At 43.7% G+C, this 22,062-nt stretch overlaps 1 protein-coding gene across 1 annotated transcript in view; it reads left to right on the top strand.

The window, feature by feature from the left end:
* The window catches only part of shq1 (SHQ1, H/ACA ribonucleoprotein assembly factor), a 36,046-nt gene extending 33,555 nt beyond the window's left edge, over positions 1–2,491 (top strand). Inside the window, exon 12 of the mRNA XM_036531761.1 lies at positions 1,831–2,491. Coding sequence (XP_036387654.1) covers positions 1,831–2,491 — 661 coding nt within the window. The remainder of the gene's footprint in view (positions 1–1,830) is intronic.
* The last annotated feature ends 19,571 nt before the right edge of the window (positions 2,492–22,062 follow it).

The raw sequence follows: 22,062 nt of genomic DNA, 5'->3' as shown, positions 1-22,062 counted from the left end.
GAATCTTTTTAAATGTGTTAATTGTGTGTGAAACATTTTCCTCGTTTTGTGCAGCATTCTCAAAGCTCTCACAAGGCATTAAACGAGCTTGCGCTCCTCTGTGTAGAATTCCATCATCCTTTAGACGGAGATGGCTGTGTCTGCTTGGTCCTCAGGGGTATGCTAATTTACTCCAAATTAAAGGCGCTGCGAGTGGGAAACAGGCCTGTGGTTGTGTGCGTTTGCACTCTTCACCCCTGGTGAGCTGGCAAGGTCAGAGCCAAGCTGAACCCTTGACCTTCGGAGGTCAGCTGGTAATCAGCAAAGCACTGGCTCTCTTGCATGAACTACTTAACATCAACCACATCAAGTGCAGCCACTTCTATGTCTGCAATACCCATGGCATTTCTAGCATAAGTCTGTGCCTGCAGGCCATGGTGGGATCCAGTCTTCACAATGGATGCACAAGAGATAGTTTAGTGTTGTGTGCATGTAATTTTAGAGGGGATATATTATTAGCATGTTTTGCGTGTAATATTGTCAGTCCTCCATGGATCTTCAGCAGACTTTTGGAGGACATGCTCTGCAGGTGATGCATTAAGACCTCAGTGAACAGGCTGGCACTTTTTGTGGCTGTGAGAATGTACACGATTTAAATATTGATGAGACTGCAATGACGGTTTCTCAATAATACAGGACTGTGTGGGTAGGAACAGGCAGATCTCAAATCCAAAACTGAGGTATTAATCTTTATTTCATAAAGGTGTTATTCTTGTCTGAGAGGGTGAGATGGTGAGAGAGTATGGGGAAGAACATCAAAAACAAAGGCTATGAGGGTGGGGGGGTGTGTGTTTGTGAATGTGTGTGTGTGTGAGGAAAACAGAGGAAGAGTGAGTCGGTCCTTTGGGTCTGATTTGATTACCGCCCAGGGGAGCTGGCCTGGTAACGGTGCACACATCCCTGCTGGGGAGTGCTTACTAATGCAAACAGAGGAAGATCTGAGAATCAGGATTAGCCAGAAAGCACACGCCAAGCTCCTCTTCCTGATCTGTGCTGTGATGAATTCGGACTGCATCATGGAGGATGTGAAAGCCCAGGAACCTTGCCATGGTCAAGAGGGATGAAGAAGAGCATTTAAACTAGAGATACCGACAAGCAGATTAAACAGGATGGCAGGGAAAAAGACCTATCCCCACTTATCTCTTAGCATGTAGAGAAAACACACATTTGACTTGGCTGATAGTTTCCACTTACGCCAGATCCATTGATGGGATTCATAGTTATAGTCTATCATCTGGCCATACCGTGTTATTAAAAGAGACTAGGCCTTTCAGTGATGAATGGGTTAAGAGCAGCAGGTCCCTTTCGGTTTGTGTCCTAGTACATGTACCCATTGTGACAGTGAAAAGGGTTAAGAGAGAGGGACTCATTATTTACCTCCAGGACACTGTTACACAGGAACGTAGCAGAATCCCTGCTTTCTGTGTCTGTTCTTCATTAAGAAAGCAGAAGGTGATGTGTAGAATGAATTCGAGCCAGACAGCCTGTTGCCTGCTGTAAGTCCTTATCAGTACTCAGTCAGGTTATAATATGATATGGGATATACAGTCAGTCTCCTCTGTGTAGGGATACTGTCTTCAGTTTCACTTCCCCCACAGTGCAGTCAGCTTTTCCCATCACGCGGTATAATGTCCCACTCTGGCAGCAATAACAGTCCAGATGCTAGTTTTTATTATTGTTTTACAATGCACATTTCTGATCTCATACATGCATGTTTTTATCTGGAAATGTGGTTTCTGTATTAGGAAGGCTGAAGCCTAATTGTGTGCCCTCTACCTGGTCTCCCTGCAGGTCAAGGAAAGTGACTGCTCTCGCCGATCCCCTGCGGAAAGTGTCCCTCCGGAAGGCAGACCTGGGGCTGGAGCTGGAGGAGCTGGAGGCAGCAGCGGCGCTGGTGGAGGAGGAGGAGAACGAGGGGGAGGGTCCAGGGGCAGCCAGGAGCACTCCACAGTCACACAGCGGAGAGGAATCCGGCAGCAGCAGCAGTGGTGGTGATTCCTCCGAGGAGAGCGAGGACTCCGGGACAGAGGGGCAGGAAGACCTCGACACGGCCAAGGGAGGAGCCGCGGCCCCTGCCTCCGCTCCGCCACGCCCTCTCATCTCGGAGGAGCCCCAGGCTCTGGAGGAGGGAGGGAGGGAGCGCGGCGCCGGCCCCACGCAGCAGCTGATCCAGGAGCTGGGAGAGAGAGTGGAGGCGGGGCTGACGATCTCCGAGCTGCCCGAGGACATGCATTCCAGGAGCAGCGGGGAGAGAGAGGCAGATGGAGCAGGCGAGAGGGACAGCGCCGTTGCTTCCCAGTCAAACTCGGCACGGACGGGCGCTGTCGCCGCCACCGCCACCACCGCCACCACCGCTGCTCCAAGGACATTCTTAGAGGTGTGTCCCCGCAGAAACCCGCTGCTCATCGTAGCAGCGGCTGAAGATGATGAAGATGATGATTGGAACTGTTGAAATCGTGGCTTCATCAGGCTGACTTCATCAGAAGACTTCATCAGGCTTAGCGATGAATGCCATGCAGAAGAAAACGCGTGTTTCTAAAACAAATGGGTATGAAGGACATACTTGTTTCCATTTTGGAAAGTACGTTGGAGAACGCTGTTTTTTGCTTATTTTAAGTGCCAATAAAGACAGAATGGCAAGCCTGTTTAATTTTGGTATTGATCTGCAGTGCTTTTTCTCTTTTTCTTGCTGAAAATACATTAAATGCTTAAATTCTTGTTTTGTGCCAGACTTTCTTTTTTCTTAAAATGGACTAAGACCAATTAAGCTCCAGCCTTCAGTGGATTCACAGTTGATTTTTAAAAATTCCTGTGACAGAAATGTAAGCAAATAAAGAATTGTCTCACTATATAACTCTAAGGTATTTTTATCTCTAGCGTTTGTGGAGTTAAAAACTGTAGATTATTTTCTGTGCACTTCTTTCAACTGTGATGTAGTTATGAGCTTGTGTGGTGTTCATGTAAATTACTGTAAATCCTTTTCCTGTGTGTTCTGTGGGCTGGTAGTTACAGTTCTAGATTTGCCCATTTATTTTTGTTCAGCCATTTCCTCGGAAGTGAGGGGGAGGTCACTGTAATAGCAGGCAGACATGAACAGGAAGTGTCAGCTGCACACTTTGAGCCTCAGTCTTTGTGTTTGCCAGCTCTCAGTGTCTTCGCTTCACTGCTGACAACACAGATGTCCCGTCTGTGCAAAAGTTACAGCAGAAATGTTAACAGCCATGGCGCGTGCCTGGAGTGTCACTCTGAGAATTACCACAAACAATGTTATGCAGTAATTCACCTATCTTAAATTTGGCAAAGTGTTTTTGTTTGTCCCTCCTGCTCTGTTGTTAGTGGTGCTGGCCAGCACACAGCTAACACGCGTACGTATCTGCTGGGCACTGTGCATGGACGGACCCACGGAAACGCAGCTGGAAGAGCATCCGAAAGACGCGCATTGATTTAGGTGCAGCAGATTCGCCGTGTCACACAGTGAGCGGCGCGTGGCGGTGATTGATTCATCTGGCATGAAAGGGGGGAGTGCCGGGCTCGACGTGGCTCAATATTGTCAGTGCTGTCTCGAGGCCAGCGAAAACAAACAAGGAAGCGCATGTCAGTCTGATAAATGACTCCCCTCTCCAGAGCTGCTGCTCGGGAGCCATTTGTTTGCTAGATAAGAGCGCGCAGACAAAACGCTAAGATATAGGAGAGGAGGATCAGCACGGAGTGGGCAGAGACAAACCGCCGCTCCTGCCCTCAGTGGCCACGTCCTCGCGCTTGGGGGAGTCCGCTCAACTGAGGCATTCTGTGGCACCTACCGGACCGGCGTGGCGAAAGCATCCACTGCTCAACAGCCGTACTTGCCGCTGAATGCTGTTTCTACATCCAGTCCAGAGCTGAAATGAAAATACTCATGACATTGATGCCGCCAAAAAACGGTGGCATTATTGCCATTTTCTAGTGTCCGGCTGGAATGTTTAAACAATACGGTGCCAAGTTTAGCTATGTGTACTGTAGCACACACTAGTCCAGTCCAACACAATGCAGGCAGCTGCTATGAAAAGGTGCTACACCAATGGCACCATCTCACCACAAGTGTTAAAACGCCCAGTCGGGGGTGAAAATGACACAGTGTGGCAGCATTATCACCCTTTTTTATGTCAGTGTAGAACAACATTTATGTGCAAAATGAAAACTGACCAAAAATGTTAACATTACAAAAGCAAATACAAGGCTTTTAGAAACTGCTGTGTTGTTTTGTGGCTGCTTGTTGAATGAGGAGTTTAGTCGTACATGTCAGAAGAAGATCCTCAAACCCCAGCCACATAGGGCCATCCTCTGTGGCTCTGTGACATCCTCTGGCTCTGACAGCTGCATTCGTATCCCGGGTAGGCAGTTGGCCCTCTCTTGGTAATGAAAATTCCCCACTCTCAGTGTGAGGGAGAGCCAGAAGTGATTATGGCTTTTTCAGCGGTTGGTCTCAGAAGAATTCTGTTAAGGAGATGGATAGTGTTGTTAAGCACCTCCTAAGAAGAGGAGGTACCCCCACAACCCCCCCCCCCCCCCTCCCACATACACACACCACCACCACCTCCACCAACCCCCACTCTGATGCGTGTTTGCCCCCCACCCCCAGGAGACTAATCATCTGTGCTCCCCTGAGTGAAGCTCGGTGTTAAATCCTCAGCATTTAAAGACTCCTGCATTCTCGTTACATATGTCTACAGACTCCGAGGTGGGCAGGCAGTGCAGCATTTTCACAATGATTAAGTGATGCAGTGTTACCCTGCGCTTTTTCATTCTGAAGTGGCCTCCATATTTCCTATTAGCAAGCCGCTGCAGAGAGCTTGACAAGAACGCCACAGCCGGGGGAATTGGTAGACTTTTCACCATCTGCAATCAGTCGTGGCTGGGAGGCGGGGGCGGGGGAGCAGGCTGGATGTTGAGTGTATTTCGCTGCGCTTGAAAGAGAAATCTGGCAGAAGATTTAAGACCCATTGCAGTGTCATTCCAAACGAGTTGACTTGAGATGTGTGCACTGGTTGGAACCGCACGTATGTGGCACTGCTTGTGGTTGAGAAGGCTTCATCTCGGTCCAATCGAGTGTTGCGGTCTCCAAAGCAGCCGGTCTGTGTGGCATAGAGGCCGCGTGATCGGCCTTTGCCCTTCAGCGGGTGACACGCTGTGGTAATTGCTCTTGACTCCGGGTCCATTGTGTGAGATTGCTTCTGGTCCTAGCTGCCACCCATCTTCCATCAGTGCAGAACGGCATTCTGGGAGATTGGCTGCTCCGCCACGTGAGCGGTGAGTTTGTGGGGCTTTTAATCTCCTCCACTGAGGGCATCTAGCAGAGGTCAATCTTTTCTGTCCCTTCAGAGAGGTGCTGCAGAAGACCTCTCCAGCTTTAGGGTGTCTTGTTGCATGAAAACCTCTCTCTTCCTCTGTCAATACGTATTCGTATCATCAGACCTTGATTAAGACGTGCTCAGATCTGCCTTATGTTTCTGTCAGCCCCCCTTTAGGGAGTCCTTAACGGTCAGTTCCCCCAAAGAAACCATAACGAGTCAAGCATGTGCAACATGAGTTTGGGGTCAGTAACCTCATATTCACCAAAGCTTTTTTCATACTTTATTGGATGTTTAATGGTAAATCAAGCCATGCCATTGAAGTGATTTTCTTTAAAATGTCCAAAGCCATATATAGGTTAAAATCTGCAGTTTTAATCTAATGAAAAATGTATTTTGGCCTACATTTCCATGACCAAGCAGAAAAAGGGAACCATTGTGAGCATAAGCAGCTCTTACATAAACACACATGGAAATGTCATGAAGGAATAAACAGATCACCAAAACAGCCTGTTTGTGTGCTGGGGGGACAGAGGGAGATCAGCATGGCCCCAGCCACACAGAGTGGCAGGAGCTCTTGCTCTGGATACTAATAGAAAACTCAATCTTGTCTCCCCTGTCTGGGAGCCAAAGTGATTCCCATGCTTAAGAAGATGAATAGCCCCAGAGAAGAGATGAATCAGTGTGTCTCTAGGGGTTGACTCGTTCATTGTGTGTGTGTGTGTGTGTGTGCGTGTGTGTGTGTGTGTGTGTGTGTGTGTGTGTGTGTGTGTGTGTGTGTGTGTGTGTGTGTGTGTGTGTGTGCGTGCAAATAGAATTTCTGTGTGCTGCCTCTCTCCCATAGTTACCCCTGGTACACAGTGCAGCACAGTCTTCAGCCAGCATCTCTGTGTTGTATTTTTTAGCATCAGTGCCTGGTTTGTATTCCCTTGGATTGTCCACTTTGCTCACACATTCACTACTTTTTACCTTGAAAAAGGGCTGTTTGTTGAAAAATAGTACTTTACCACTGTTATTCAAAATAAATATACCTTGGTGGAAATGCAGATTAATTTTTAGTTTTCTGGACAAAGTCAATAAGCATCTGAAAATTAAACCCAGAACAAATGTTTAGTTGGATGTACGAAGCACACAGCCTGTCAGTAGTTCAAGACTAATTTATGAACACTTGGTACATAAAGCCATCCCAGGTTCTATGTGTCTCAATGCAATTACCTAGTAAGTACCTATACCTATGTAGTGATTCTTTAAACATTCACAGCAGCCATCAAATTTGGAGAAAAAGTACATACGCCATAAAGCCACCCCCACACCCAGGATGATTAAAACTAAGCTCACTGCTGGAAAGACCTCACCGAGTGCCTTGATTGGTGTGTCCCAGCAGATTTGCACATCTGTGTGTGTTAAATAGTAGTGTAGTTGTCCTGTAGCAATATCTTAGCATGCCTCCCACACTTCACAGTGCTAGAGCTCCTTGTATAATGAATGGCTTGCCCATGTAGTTAAAGCAGCTGAATTCTTCTTGGCGGGATCTCATCTTCCCTTTGGATCAATAGAAACCGCCTTGGAGAACATTGTAGCAGGTTTATATGAATTCACAGTGTTGTTCTGGATAGTCCCGCCAGAACTTTTTCTTTGGATCGATCAGGGTTATAATGCGGTGCCTAACCCGCCGGTTGAACATTGCATAAAAGCCTGCATTAACAGTAACAACAAGCTGACTTTTCTGAACTCCCTCTATGGGCATTTAAGTCCAGAGGTTCTATTATCACAGCGCTGCAGTGGAAGTGTCCTTGGTACACTGTGTGTGTCGACCTTCTTTAACACCTCCACCTCGCTGCCACGTCGCTGATTATCATTAATTTGCCCAAGTGCAGTTCAGTCAGTCAAATCCCACTCGCTGTGTCTGTGCTGCACATACACTTATTGGAGAAATTTATCCCCATGAATACGTGTATGTGTGCATGTGTGTGTGTTTGAGCGAGCTGGGCTAATCTAACACTTTATTATCTCCTCATTTGTCTCTGGAAAGACAACTAGATTTCAGAGCCACTTGTAAGGTGTTAATATGAGGCTGTCTGTGATGCGCATATAATCTTGACTTGAAAAACATGAGACGGAGTGTGACTTTCTTGCACTTGAGTGATACCTGAAACTCCAGTCCAGTTTTCCTTGCCAACAATGCTGTTACATTTAAATCCCCACAACCCGCAAGACTGTAGGATTCCCACAGGCTGAGATGGCAACTTAAAGCCCCCTTATTGCTAGGAAACAGTGACATATTAGTGTGGTGGCATGACAGAGCAGATATTACTGTGTTGGCCATGATTCTCTCTTTTGCTTTTTTGTGAAACAGCTGAAACCTATTTCTAAAAGATTTCAGGCAGGCTTGCCAATTGATCTCTGTGCTGTTTTCAAGCATCTTTCCCCACACTGCTAAGCCAAACCACAGACACAGTTCCAGAATTCATCAACACACCACAATGTATTTTTAAACTGCCATCATATATTTACATTAATATACATTAATGTTTCTTAGAATACCAGCAGATTTTAGTTTAAGGGAAAAAGTGAAGCAATTGGGCTAAACTGCATAGGCTCCTGACTGTTAACATAGAGCTGATCAGTTCACCTGTGACATGTGTGAGGACCAGAAATCTTTAATGCACAATTCTAGAGAACAATTTGAGAGGAGTAGTTGCAAAAAGACTAATGCAGCATTTTAAAATTGTACTTTAAAAAAACTGGAGGTGATCTACCTCAGTGTAGAAGCCAAACCAGTGGGGGATATGCTAACAGTTCTCATAAATGTAGAGTTCATGATGTCAACAAGTTTTAGATGTATTACTTCATTTCATGCTGAGTGTACTCGTTTACGATGGTCATAAAAATGCTGTTTGCACATTTGAACACACATTTCTGCTTGAAAGCAGCACTGCCATACGGTGTTGAACAAAGGCAGAGTGTGGATCTTCCTTTGTTCTCTGATATGTCCAGAGGACATATGACCTATGTGTGTTAGTGTGCGTGCATGGGTCACTGCATTCATGCATTTGTACTTGTGTATGTGTGTGAGCATCTGTGTGTGGGGTCAGAAGCCTCTTGGGCACCTGTCTTTGCTACCTCTCCTTGCAAAGAAAACCCTGCAGTCAGAACAAGTGTATTCTCTAAGATCAATCCATCACAGTCTCAACATGCTTTCCTCACTCTCTAAACACACTCTGAACATGGATTCCGCATCACGGACCATGCTGCTTGCACATGCTCTGAACAGTAACTGTCCCTATTCACTGTAAGAATCTCTCGCATGCCCTGATCACATTGCTTTTCCACACACGCTGTCCCTGGTCTGTTCTCGTGTGCTATAAACGCTGACAGTCCTCGCAGGCTTTGAGCAAAGTGTCCCCACATGTGTTGAACACAGTTTCAGGAATGCAGATACCACACGCTCACAGGCTGTGCACTCACCCTGAACACAGACTGCCTACGTTTGCTCTGAACAGCCTGTTCCCACTTGCTCCGAATTGCCAATCCCCATATGTGCAGAACACAATACGTCTCTGCTTGCTCTGAAAACCTGTCCCTGCACACTGACAACGCCTGTCCTCCCTTGCTCCAAACACAGACTGTCCCCACTTTCTCCCAACAGCCTCTCTCCACACACATTCGGAACAGACTGTCCTTGCTTGCTCCGAACAGACTGTCCCTGCACGCTCTGAACTCAGGCTGTTATGCGCACAGAACCTCTGCTCGCTCGCTCTCTCTCTCTCCACCCCCATCCCCCCTGAGGTGGCACGTATCTGAAGCACATCTCCTCCCGTGCCAAATGCTGTGGCTGTCAGAATGTCAGCGAGGCCAGCTTTGCTTAAAAGCTGGAGATTACATCTGCAGGGCACAAAGCGTGCTGATGGACAGGGCACGAGCACAAAGGGGGGGATGCTGGGTCCCTGTCTGAGCTCCCCGTTCCCCACTCCGTGCACGTCATGGGAGGAACCTCGCGCTTGCCCTTTGTCTCTCCATGGGATTTTAGGGGCTGCCTCTCTCACATCAAAGGACAAGACCCCCAGCGCTGCTTCAACAAGCGAACAAAGCGAAGTGAACGAACTGCCAGCTCGTGAATGGCAGCGGCTGTGTCGTGAGATGTGGTCTGACTGAACACTTGCAGTTTGCAGAGTGTTACCACTGGTCCCTGTGCAGGTTCACTGTAGTATTCCAAAGCGTGTGTCAGGCTCTGGAAACTATGTCATGTTAGATAAGAGATGTAAATTGGTAATAAAGCAATCTGCTTGCTCGAGCTCCTTTGTAGGGGAAGAGCCACGCAGGCCAATCAATTCTTACACAAACGATGATAAGGTTACCGAATCCATTACCCTGACTCAGAGGACACTGGCTTTTGAACCTTTAGAGGGCACTTGGCACAGTTGACCTTTAGAAGAAGCATGTTGATGCCTGTTGATGATTAAATAGGTTTGTGCTGTTGGATATCTGTACAAGAGCCAGAGCTGTCATCATGCTGGACTTTTCTGCTGTGGAACAAAAATTCAGATAGAGTGTAAGTCAGGCAGAATTGCTCGAGAAGCAACTACAAACTAAAGACTTGACATTGCTTAGCCTTTTGTATCCAGCAGAGTTAAAGTTAATTATGTAACACGCTAATGTTCTTGTGTCTCTGGTTAGTACATTGTACATTTCTAAGCATTTACTTCCAGCAGCTGTAAAATCGTTTTGCACTTTATAAGAAAAAAGTTTGCAAAACTTTGTTGTATAATTGCTAACTTCTGAAAACCAGTTATGAATGCAATCATAAATGAAGTTAAAACATAATCATCTATCACTGATTAAAGAAATGTTTATGCTTCTCCATTTTCATTTCGTCCTTGTTTGGTTAGTCAAGTTATTGTACAGTATTTGCTACTTTGATGTCACTGACTGGAAAACTGTGGATCAGGAGGCCCCTGTTGTGAAGGGTCACCTTTCTAAAAACTGGATTTAAGATATGCACCATCTTTCTCTCATTACATTACATTATTGTCATTTAGCAGATGCTCTTATCCAGAGCAACTTACACAGTTTTTTTATCATGTTATCCTTTTGTACAGCTGGATATTTACTACGGCAATTCTGGGTTGATACCTTGCTCAAGGGTACAGCAGCAATGCTCCAGTGGGGTTGAAAGCCCTGCTCGTTACCAATATGCTACACTATTGCCCCTCTCTCAATAATAATTCTTGATCACTGTCCAATGATGCATGGAATATAAAGATTCCCTGAAACAAGAACAGAGGTGATGTAGACAGGATGTCAGCAATTAACTATTGAGCCGAGCAGTAAATATGACTGAGGCTTGGTCCCAATGGTCTGAAGACCCCTTGATTAACAGTCTAGAGATAGGCTCCTCAGCAGCCTGCTTCTTCCCGCTGTGGCCGTGGGTAATGACCGGTGCTGCTGAAGGTGTGAGATGGGGATGCACCGCAGAGATGTGCATAGTGATGAGCCCCAGCGGGGCCTTGGCTCGTACTGAAGCTGCGTGCACCGCAGCAGGCCGAGCCGTCATTCCATCACTGATGCAGCTCAGGTCCCAGAACAGCATCCGAGGGGCGTGAAGGAGCACACTCCTCTTAGCTACACTAATATATCCCAGCCCTGATTGTGAAACTTCAAGGTACACTAATCTGTAGACGCATAATCAATGAGGCACCCACTGACAAAGTGCTCTTCTTTTACAGTAGAAAAAGGCTCTTAGCCTCACCCAGCAAAACTCTCACTTCCACTCAAATACTACAGAGTGGCAGCACTGTGGCGTAGTGGTCAGGAGCAGGGCTTGTAACCGAAAAGTTGCTGGGTCCATTCCCCACTGGGGCATTGCTGCTGTACCCTTGGGCAAGGTACTTAACCCACAATTGCCTCAGTCCAGCTACACACATGGATAAATTTGTTACCCATGTAAGTTGCTCTGGATAAGAGCATCTGCTAAATGCCAGTGAAGTAATGTACAGAGGATTTTCTGATTTGGCTTATGTTTTTCACCTAAACCTCACTCTGATTTTCACATGTGGATATTATGATAAATTCTGTTAGCAATACTCGTTTTTGACATTGTAGTGTACAGAGGTTCAAGTTGCCTGTTGTGCTGCATCACGTCTGTCAAACAGCAACATCACTCCAGTTGGGCTTCAACATTAAAGCTGGCACTACTCCACATTGCCTTTCAAAACATCGAGAATGAGGTGATACAATGTCCCAGCCATTAGCTGGGTACAATGGGGTAAGCTGGAAAAGCATCTCTTGGTGTCTGTAATAGAAAAGACATTCAAAAGAGAACCAAATGCAAAAATTTGTTAGTGCGCTGCTAGGTTGTTCTATATGGAGGACACATAATAGGCCTTAATGATGAACAGACCAGTGGCATCAAGATCCAGAACTCCATTTTGAAATTGCAATGTATGCAACTTTAAGGTAGAAAGAGAAAAGGGTCAAAATACATTGTGTGCAGTCTAAAATGAAAGGTAGATTTAAGAATATACATTTCAGATGTAGTGTGTATATATAGTACATGTATGTGTGACTATATGAGCTAGTACATGTTTTTGTGTATAAATATAAATTATCACACAATGAATGATTATACAAATTAGCATAATTTCCAATGTTCAGGCAGGCTTGCCAATCGATCTCTGTGCTGTTTTCAAGCATCTTTCCCCACACTGCTAAGCCAAACCACTGACACAGTTCCAAAATTCATCAACACACCACAATGTATTTTTAAACTGCCATCATATATTTACATTAATATACATTAATGTTTTTGAGAATACCAGCAGATTTTAGTTTAGGGGAAAAAGTGAAGCAATTGGGCTAAACTGCATAGGCTCCTGTCTGTTAACATAGAGCTGATGAGTTCTGATAAGAGAGCTGATAATTTCCAATGTTCTCTTTGTATCTGGGACAAACTAATGTCCAGGTAGGTGTGATAACATTTAACACACAGCAAATCAGTGTCTTGTGAGTGCAGTCATTTTACTCTAATTACGATAAGGTAGTTAATTCTATAAGTGACGAGGTCAGAAAAGTGCTTTGGTTCACTGCTTTTCTCCCAGCATTAAATGAAGTGGTTGACTGGAACATGAAACATCCGTGTGGGATTTCCTGGGCCACGGTTACATGGATCATTATATCGCACATGACCTGCCCTGGGCGCATGTTTACAGCAGAAAGACTTGCTCCAGTAGTTACAGCACATTTCTGCAGCTCCCCAGGCCATTGTTCACAGCACAAAAACATGTTTAGGGCATTTGGGTTCAAACACAAGAGAGCATCTCTGTCTCTAATACAGAGTGTGTAAGCAGGGAAAAATACCAAACCACTATGGCTGGCAGTCCGGTCAAATTGCAAAGGTGTTCATGAAGATAACTGAAGTCTATTAACCTGGAGAAAATGGCTTGTTGAACATGTCTCCCATTGTTTGTATGCAGATGACCTGTAGAAGTTTTTTTTTTTGAATATATATATACATTTTCATGTAAAGAACATCTTCTACTGTCCACACAGTTTGGTTTTTGGCACTTTTTGATACAAATTCACCAAGGTTTCATAAAGGAATTTATCATCATTCATTCAGTGGGATCTATTACAATATACAGAGTATGACAGAGCCTCATTAAACCAATAAGCACAAAGTGTGTTACACATGCGCCCAGGGGTGAATCTTTACTATTCTATTTCAGGGATTGTACAGTCATGATAATTTCGTAGGTCTCTACCATCCATCACCCGGTTTTCCATAAAGAGCTTTACCCCTAACCGTAGTGGTCAGGTGCCCCCGTATGTAACGCCGCAAAATCCAATGTCTCATTATACATTCGCCTCGTTAGGCAGGCTTCTGTACCCAAGGTCCCAGTGGAGGTCATTAAGGGGCATTTTGCTGGGGCAGGGATAGGCCTGACACATTGTAATTACTCTTATCGCTGATTATCATATCCCTTCCCCCACGGCCACTTGTTGAAACAGTGTGCAGTAGTGATGCAGGGCAGTGCTCTACACTCCTTCAAGAGCCAATGATCACTGCGCGTTTGTAAAAGACTAGAGAAAAGTGTGCTGTTGCTGTGTAGAGCTGGAGTGTGTGCTAGAGGGCTGGGCTGGCTGGGTTGCGTACGTGCGTGAGTGGATCGGCTGGTCCTGAGCTTTGATCTACCAGTGACCGGACGCATCAATCACTTCCGCCAGGGACAGACCACCAGGACTGCAGACATCCTGGCCCCTTGAGCCCCAGGGAACAGGAGCATGGCCATACGCTACACCACTCCTGAGGTGCATGATTTTTACAAGATGTGTTTGTGTTTGTTTGCATGCTGTTTGCACCTTGAGAATTTCCCACTGATTATAATTTGGTTTGATTTTCTGCCGTTTTGTGTTGTTTCAGTCAATATGAAGTCATGACAGCCTGTGTCAAACACACACAGGGTTAACAGCCTAAACTGCTGCAGGAAGCATTTCTTAGCAAACATTAACTTTAAGTTTTATTTAAGAGTCCATGATAAATTCACTCCAAAATATTTCCCAGTATGCAGTTCTGAGGATAGACCTGCATTACTCCGCACTACCTCAAGGCAATTTTATCTGATCTCCTGTGGAAGACAGACAGAGGATGGTGTGAGACAATACTATCTCTTTTTCCCGAGTTCAATTGCTCATGTCTGACAACATTGTTTTGTGAAAGCCCAGGGCAGTTTTCTTATGTTTCTGGTTTTAGTAACTAATAATATTTTGATTGCTCTCCTAAAAGGTAAGATTTGCACTTTAAATGTATCTCTCATTTCCATTTTTGAACTAAGGCTGATTTTTTTATGTTGTTCTCTGACTAACTAATTCTTGTTTGGGAATTATCAATTATTTACAACTATAATTTATTTACTTTATCATCAATCTTTTTGTTTTCTCATCCTCTCAAATTGTTTGCATAAAACCTTACTACGTGTAATGGTAAGGTACTACTGGGCATGAAGACAAAAATTTTTTTACAGATAGATATATAGACAAATTGATTGAGTTGCAGGGAGCGTTGTTCTGATTACCGACTCCATTCAACTCAGTCCACGATGGATGTCTAGTACGAAAAATATTGACAATTAGGAAATCCAAATAGAGATTTTAGAGGGCAAGATTTTCATCTGCATGAGTCTCAACTTTTCAGTTTCAGGTTGAAAGGTATACTGCTTCTCACTGCCATTCCAGACATTTGAAGGTATCTTTAGAAAAATGTCACTGGATTCATAGGATTCATGCTGGAGTAGTGGAGCATGGTCACTGTCATTTTCTCTCTTGATTTTATTTCAGAGCAGTCTCTGTGTGGCAGTGCTGTTACATAGACTCTGAATGTAGTAGCTTGGCATCTTTATTCGTAGCGTGCCTCTGTGCCCTCGCATCAGGGGTACTGCTTTGTGATGAATCACTCCTGATCTTCTGTAATTAGAGTTCCCCTTCAACTATGTCAAGAGCAGGAAAAGCAATGTGCACATTAACACAAGATTGAGACACTTTGTTCTCTTAGACAGATCTATATTTGTGATCACATAAAGTATTATCCATGAGGCTGAAAGCTACCCTTCGTAAGAGCTGGCTAATTTGGCTTCAAAAAAGCTTCATGTGCCATATTTCAGTAAATAAAATCTATAGCATCCTGTCACACTCAAATCTTATCAGGATAATGCCATGCTGCCTTTGAGGTGGAATTGAAAACAGCCCCTTTGATGTGATTCTGGACGCCCTGTCTCTGTCTCCTCTTGTCCCCCCCCCCCCCCCCCCCCCCCCGACCCCCCCGCGCTTCCTCCTCCCCTCCAATTCCCTGCCCCCTTCCCCACCTACTCTCACACCATGTAACTCCATTTCTCCCCTTCAGTGTTAGAAATTCAAAACAATAAGTTTGGTCAGGAGTTGTTCCACCTGATAATTTTACCTCTTTTGAGTTCTTGTAACTCAGTGGGCTACAGTATAACTTACATTCTTTTCTTGCCTCATAATAGCTATATCTCTGTATAATGACAATAAAGCTCTCCTATCTCTTTCCTACCCCTTCTTTATGCCTTTCTCCTTCTTGCCATCTTTCCTTTTATACTTTTCCCTTTTTATCACTTTCACTCTTTCCTTGTCTTCCTCTCTTCCTCTCCTTTCCAGCCTCTCTTCTTCCTCCTTCCTTCTTTCCTTCCTCCTGGAGTCCTCTAACTGCTGCATACCACACTCATTGTGCAGTATTGTAAGAATCTAATGTGAAGGCTGCCTGCTCTCAGGCAGTATAAATCTCTCTGTAATGGAGCCCAAGGGTATCTGAAATTGAGTGTGAAGACTGCATCAAGGTCATTTACCCCACCCTCCCCTCGATTGACGGATGTGTTTTCTGATAGCTCAGGTTGGTCGTCATGCACGGGCATTGCGTATGAAGCAGCAGGCCTGAGCGTGGGGAACGTCTTCATCCCGGGTGTAGCTGATCCCAGAGAGATACTCCAGTCACCGCGGAAACCAGGCAGAGAGACCCCGGCTGCCCTTAGAGCGGATGTGCGGCACAGGAATCATTCCTGGAATTCAGAAAATGCAACTCAATCCATGTTTCATATGAAGTGCATGTGCCTGTCATACTCTTCTTCTGTATTTGAATAAGTAGATGCGGTAGGTCAGAAAACATTGATTGGTAGAGTGATTGTGACTGCTCTGTCAATGTCCTGATCTGCAGAATTGACTGCGCCCTTGCAATACTGTACACTTTACAACAGCTGGATCCAGTCTAAACACACTATAAATATAATCCATACTTGGCTGAAACCTTCCCCCAGAGGCTATGATTTATAATCCAATGGATTGTCTGCACTTGTGGGAATTACTATATAAGAACACCACCACAGAAGGCTGAAAACCTCCCTTCCAATCATTTCACTGCAAAGAGAAGACATTGGCTTAGGCACATTGCTCATAAACACATTGCTGTACCTTGCTGTTTGACGCAGTTATTCTGTGTTTTTGCTCAATCTATGATTTGCTGGCTAATGTTTTGCACCCTGCTGTAAGAATGTTGCCTGACAAAGTGTTACATCACAAGGGGACACCACTGTTGTATCCTTGAGCAAGTTACTTTGCGTCTGTTGCTTCAGTTGAAATATCAGCTGGGCACATGGGTTGCCGAATAGTTATGGTGTAAAATGATAAGCAATATCTGTAACACCAGATTACTTGCACTGGGCAAATAAAATGATAATTGTGTGTGTGTATATACAGTATATATATATATATATATATATATTTCCTAAAGCAGCAGTATAATAATGCACCTATCAAGATGCACTACATTCTGATCACTGCAAACTGGGAGACAGATCCCTCTGTGCTGGAAAAATGCTCCCTCCTGGGGTTGGTGTCAGTGGCCTTGTGTGAGGCTGGCCCTGTAGAGCACAGTAGCTCCCTAGTGCTGTGCAGACTAGTGGAGTCAGCTATACACGCACACACACACACACACACACACACACACACACAGAGGGAGAGAGAAAGAGAGCGCTTGCCAGCTCTTCGTGGAATAATCTGCCTTCCTGAAGATTTGGCAAGCGTCCCTCCCCTCCCTCCTTATCGCTGCTCACTCGTCAGTGTGTAAGCCCTGGCTGGTTTCCTGCCAGCGCCTCAGCCCCAGTGCCTGGGCCACAAGCTGCCTCTCTAAACAGGAATAGGCAGGGAGACATTCCCCCGGTTGAGGAAGCCATGCACCAGCACCCCCCCCCCCTCCTCAATCCCCAGCCCCCACCCCCACCCCACCTCCAGACATTTAAACACATCTATCACCACCCAATTCCCTGGGGTCATGACCTCAGCTCAACCCCTCTACACCCATACTCCAAGTCCCATTCACTCAAAAAAGGCATTGTGATGTAAATATGTGTGTGTGTGTGCGTGTGTGCGTGTGTGTGTGTGTGTGTGTGTGTGTGTGTGTGTGTGTTTATTAGATTTGGCATGAATATGGATGGTAGGCCATCAAGGGCAGATTCTTCAGATGTGTCTTCATCTGAAGCATATCGTCATGGTCTCTGTTTAATCAATGGGACTTGGTTACAAAAGAAAAAAAAAGTGATGCAGTCAGCACAATTGTTGTCACCCAGCCTCAAGTTGCAGCCCCAACTATCTATCATTCTGCTTGCCTTTCTTTCGCTGTAGTTGAGGGACAAGTCCCACCCATAGCCTGAAACAACACATCGATAAGTGAAAGCACGTCCCAGTCAAACTCTTACATATCCAGAGACATGACATCTGCAAACAACCTAAGACACAAACCACTGGGGAGAGGTCAAGCATGGCAGATCACAATTGATTATTATCAACAGCAAAGCCATGTTGAGACAAGGACCCAGCCTTCACCAAAGGAGAACTTGCACTTGAGCAAAGGCTCTTTGAGATCTTTGAAATAAAACATCTGGGAAGATTCTTCACACAGGCACTATACAGAAGCACGGAGACAGAGAGCGAGAGGCCGTTGGAGCATTGTTCTGTCTTTGTTGGTGTGACAGTGCTTTATTGATCTGGGGACTTCGTCAGTGAATATCCTGAAACATCCTGATTAATCAGCTGCTTCGCTTACTGTAGGTGTTGATCTGTTCCTGAACTGGGCAATGTCTTCATCAGTCACCCTGGCACTCTCTGCTTCTGCCACTGTCTGCCCATTCCCTCTGCCTCTCCTTTCTCAACTCATCTTCTTTACCTGTTTCGTTAGACACACTACTTCTTCCCCACCCCAGTCCTCCAGTCTTCCTCTTTCTTTAGATACAGTATTTCTGCCTTCTCTCCCCAGCCTCTCTGTCTCCCTCCCCCTCACCGAATCATTAATTTAATGATTAAGAATCTTCATTTAATATTTCATTTAATTCCCTTTTTTCCCTCTTTCATTTCCCTTGCCTTCCAGTTCCTCAGTTACTCTCTGAAGAATCCAAACTAAGTTATTTAATGGTGCTTTTCTCCCATTAGTTGTCAGGCCTGAAATGAAAAGTACCTGAAGGATGCTGCTAGCTAGTCTTTAACTAAGTAGACTAATGCAGTTTATAGGTGCTAGCAATCTGACATCTTAACTAAAGATTTTGTCATTGACAAGCAATAGCTAGAGGAAGCAGCCAGACTGTATAAAAATGAGCACTGCATACTTACAGGCTCAAAATCATTTTCATGAAGTTCTTCAAAGTGTCATGATGTAAACTGACAATGTCAAAAACAGACACACTTGTAATGGATACACACTAAAACATCCAAAACATTTATTTATGTACAGAATATACATTTTTTACTCCTACATTGAATAATTTACATAACTGTAGACTATAGACCAATGTGTGAGAGAAAGGGGCACTAGTAACACAGAGCAGGCTTGAAATTGAATCATGAAATTTATTCAAAAGAAGTAAACTGTAGTGCTCACAGTGTGTTATCTGCTCACTCCTAAGTACTTCTTTACCTTGTCAATGAGCAGTGCAGGCGGCAGCTGGAAACTCTTAAAAATGGTAGAGGATACTCAGGAACTGACAAGCTGTAGGGTTGGCAAATAGATGTGGAAATAAGGTTTAGGTCATATCAGCTTTGCATATAAACCTTCCAAATTGTCTAACATGAGAATAATGTGGTATATAGAATATAGAATTGTATATAGCAATTGTATGTTATGATAAGTAACATTTAGAATATATTGTACGTAGAATATAGAATTGTATGTATGTTGTGATTGTATATCATGATAAATAACACTAAGCACAAAAATAATTACAGCTTTATAATGTAGCAGTGCTTACAATATTGTAAATATTAAAGTATATTGCAGAATATTTATGTATATTTTGTGCAGCATATTTATTCAAAAAAGCACATTTCCGTTCAGAAATGTATGATTTTGCTGTATCATATGTACCTAATATCAGTGTTTTCCCACATTGAAAAAAATGTTAATGAAAATATTTGGAATGCAATGCACATTTAAGTTTCACATCTCAGAGTTTCATAAATGTTAGCAAAGATGAGTGTTAACTGAAATACACCCATGTGAATTGCGGATTTTACACTGATTAAGAGGACCCTGCCATTTGAATCCTGCTCATAGCTGTCCAATGGGGATCTATCCCCTTGTGTAACTCTGATTAAATGGTTGATCACAAATAAGTTAAAACCTTCCTTGTGTACCAAAACATATAATAATTCTCAATCAGGACACTTCATCTGAGGGCTTTGAAATTAGACTTACATTTATTATTGATCTATCAATGGTGGAATAAAAAATTGATTGGGAATCATTGTGACAATAGGAACTGTATGGAAAGATGATTTTTTTAAATGATCACTTAAAGCAGAATATGGAAGTGCAGTGTTCCAGTCCCAGAGCCAACCATAAGCATTACATGGAAAAAAGAGACATCTGCTTTTTATTTCTTTCAGTCTTTTTTAATCTCTACAAAATTCTGATATATCCTATCAGGCTGCATTTATTAAAGTACATTTCACTTATCAACAATAGGTCTTTGTGCTGATTTTTAAAAGTCATTTAATCAGTAGGTCTTAAGTCATTGTAACAATACATTTTCAGTCAATGAAAACCTGGCAGCTTGCCAGGCATTCAGCATTTTTTTCTGCAATATTAAAATTTGGTGGGGGGAGGGGTTATGTCTATCTCTCCCGCTGTGATTGGACTGAGGGGGAGTTTGCTTAAGCCATGTAAGCTTATTTATATCAACTACTCTCTGTCTTGATACAGCTTTTTGAATTGACTGTTAACATTCTCCTTCATCTCTCCTAATTCCTCCCATAATGTCTTGTTATTTGTGATTAAAAGGCTTTGTGACATTGTCATACTGAGCTCAGATTTACCCTGCATTCCCAGACAGTAAAAAGGCAAAGATGTATGCAACAGTAAATTTCAGACTGAACACTCTTGAAATAAAGATAGTAATAATAGTAATATCAGAAACACATCGCTGTCAAGAAGATTTAATACAATCCAACCTGAAAGGATTCTTTTCCAGAGAACTGGAATGTGAAAAATGTATTTTCTTTGTAACAATCCCATGTGCAGATTAATTGTCTGCAGGCAAATTAGTTTTTTGGCAGCAAAAGCAGACACTGAACTCAACAAGGTAATATTTTGACTAGGAAATGATTAATCACAGTGTGGCTGGTAGCCAGTTGATATGGTTGTTAATTTTTGAAATGTTTTGACATTGTGACGTACCTCAGGTCAACATGTCAGATAGTAGGTAATGTATAACGCTAACTACCACAGGCCAAATGAGAAACCACCATCCATTACAAGTGCAGGAAGCTGAACAGAGTGAATGAGCAGATATGGCATCAAGCTGGCATTGCTGACAGAGGACCAGCAGTACAATTTGGCTCCACAGAGTGTAAATGCTTTGCAACAGGATCCAGAGCTGAGGAGAACAGTTAATGGGCCTTCATGATTCACGCCATCACGTTACCCACAGAGCAAGTCTTGTCCTTGACAGAGGGAGGCATCAGATGGATACAACACTAGTCACTAGTGCACTCTGCGATGAACAAGACTTGTGGATGTGGACTGGCTAATGGGAGCTTAAGCAGAGGTAACCACTACAGTGTTCGGGAATCAATTGCATGTCCATAGCCTCAGCGATAGTTGGGTAAGAATGAAGGGGTACACTTATCATTTTTTCAGCACAATGACTAAAAAAAATTAACACAATGGTGCATTTCACATAGGCACAAAGTCTACCTACTTCTTTCAACAAACCACTATTCACTTTCTTCTATTGTTTAGACCCTCTTTCCAAGCCAAAATTAAATCACATTGTTACTCTTTCCTCTTAAAATGTTTTAATCTCAGTTAAGACAGAGGTTCAAATGTTAAATCAGATGTTCTTTTTTAGATAATCCTCAAAGCGATCAATAAAGTATCTGCCTTATCATGTTTCATCTTTCTGTCTGGTCTTAAATGTACATTTCCTGTGCCACAGGTAATTTCTGTCCTACGCAACAGATCTAAGATCAGCTTTCCTGACCCCAATCCTAACCCCAACCATTTAGTGCCTTTTTAATTGTGATACATTATCAATTGCTAAGTGGAGAAAGTGCCTACCCCACCTCAAGCAAACAATTGACTGCACAAGCAATCAAAGGGCCCATCATCTGGGAGATTTCCACAGCACTGGAGAATACTGAATGTCTCACAAGGTGTGTATACATGCTGATGCAGCAGTGAGTTGCTTCTTGTGAAAGCTACTCCGGAGATCACAAATGACTAAGTGAAAAACAAGAACTGCATGGCATAGCACAAACATATCTGGTTTGTGCCATGATGATTAAAAGAAATAGTCTCTCCCTGCTGCAATATCATTACCAGATCTTATTCCATCTTCTTGTTAATGTCAATTTTTATTTAATTTATATTTGAAATCAGCATATAAAACCACTCTTTATTCAATGTTCCACATCAACCTGTACGGACAACTTTTACTCATACCTGTTTCAAAACTTTTGGAACTACACTATATAAACTTCAGTCTGTAGTTCTTATAGTTCAGTTTCAGTTTTCTATTCAGTTTGGTCACATTGACATTGATCTTGAAAACACGTCCTACCATCAATCAGTGATATCCTCAAAGAACAGCTGAGTGATGGTATTGTGAAACCATCAAGATCCCCAGACTTGAACTGATGCAAT

Source organism: Megalops cyprinoides, chromosome 6 (genome assembly GCF_013368585.1).
Source record: "Megalops cyprinoides isolate fMegCyp1 chromosome 6, fMegCyp1.pri, whole genome shotgun sequence".
NCBI lineage: Eukaryota > Metazoa > Chordata > Actinopteri > Elopiformes > Megalopidae > Megalops > Megalops cyprinoides.
Note: the sequence above shows the minus strand (reverse complement) of the source record. Positions and strands in the feature narration are given on the sequence as shown.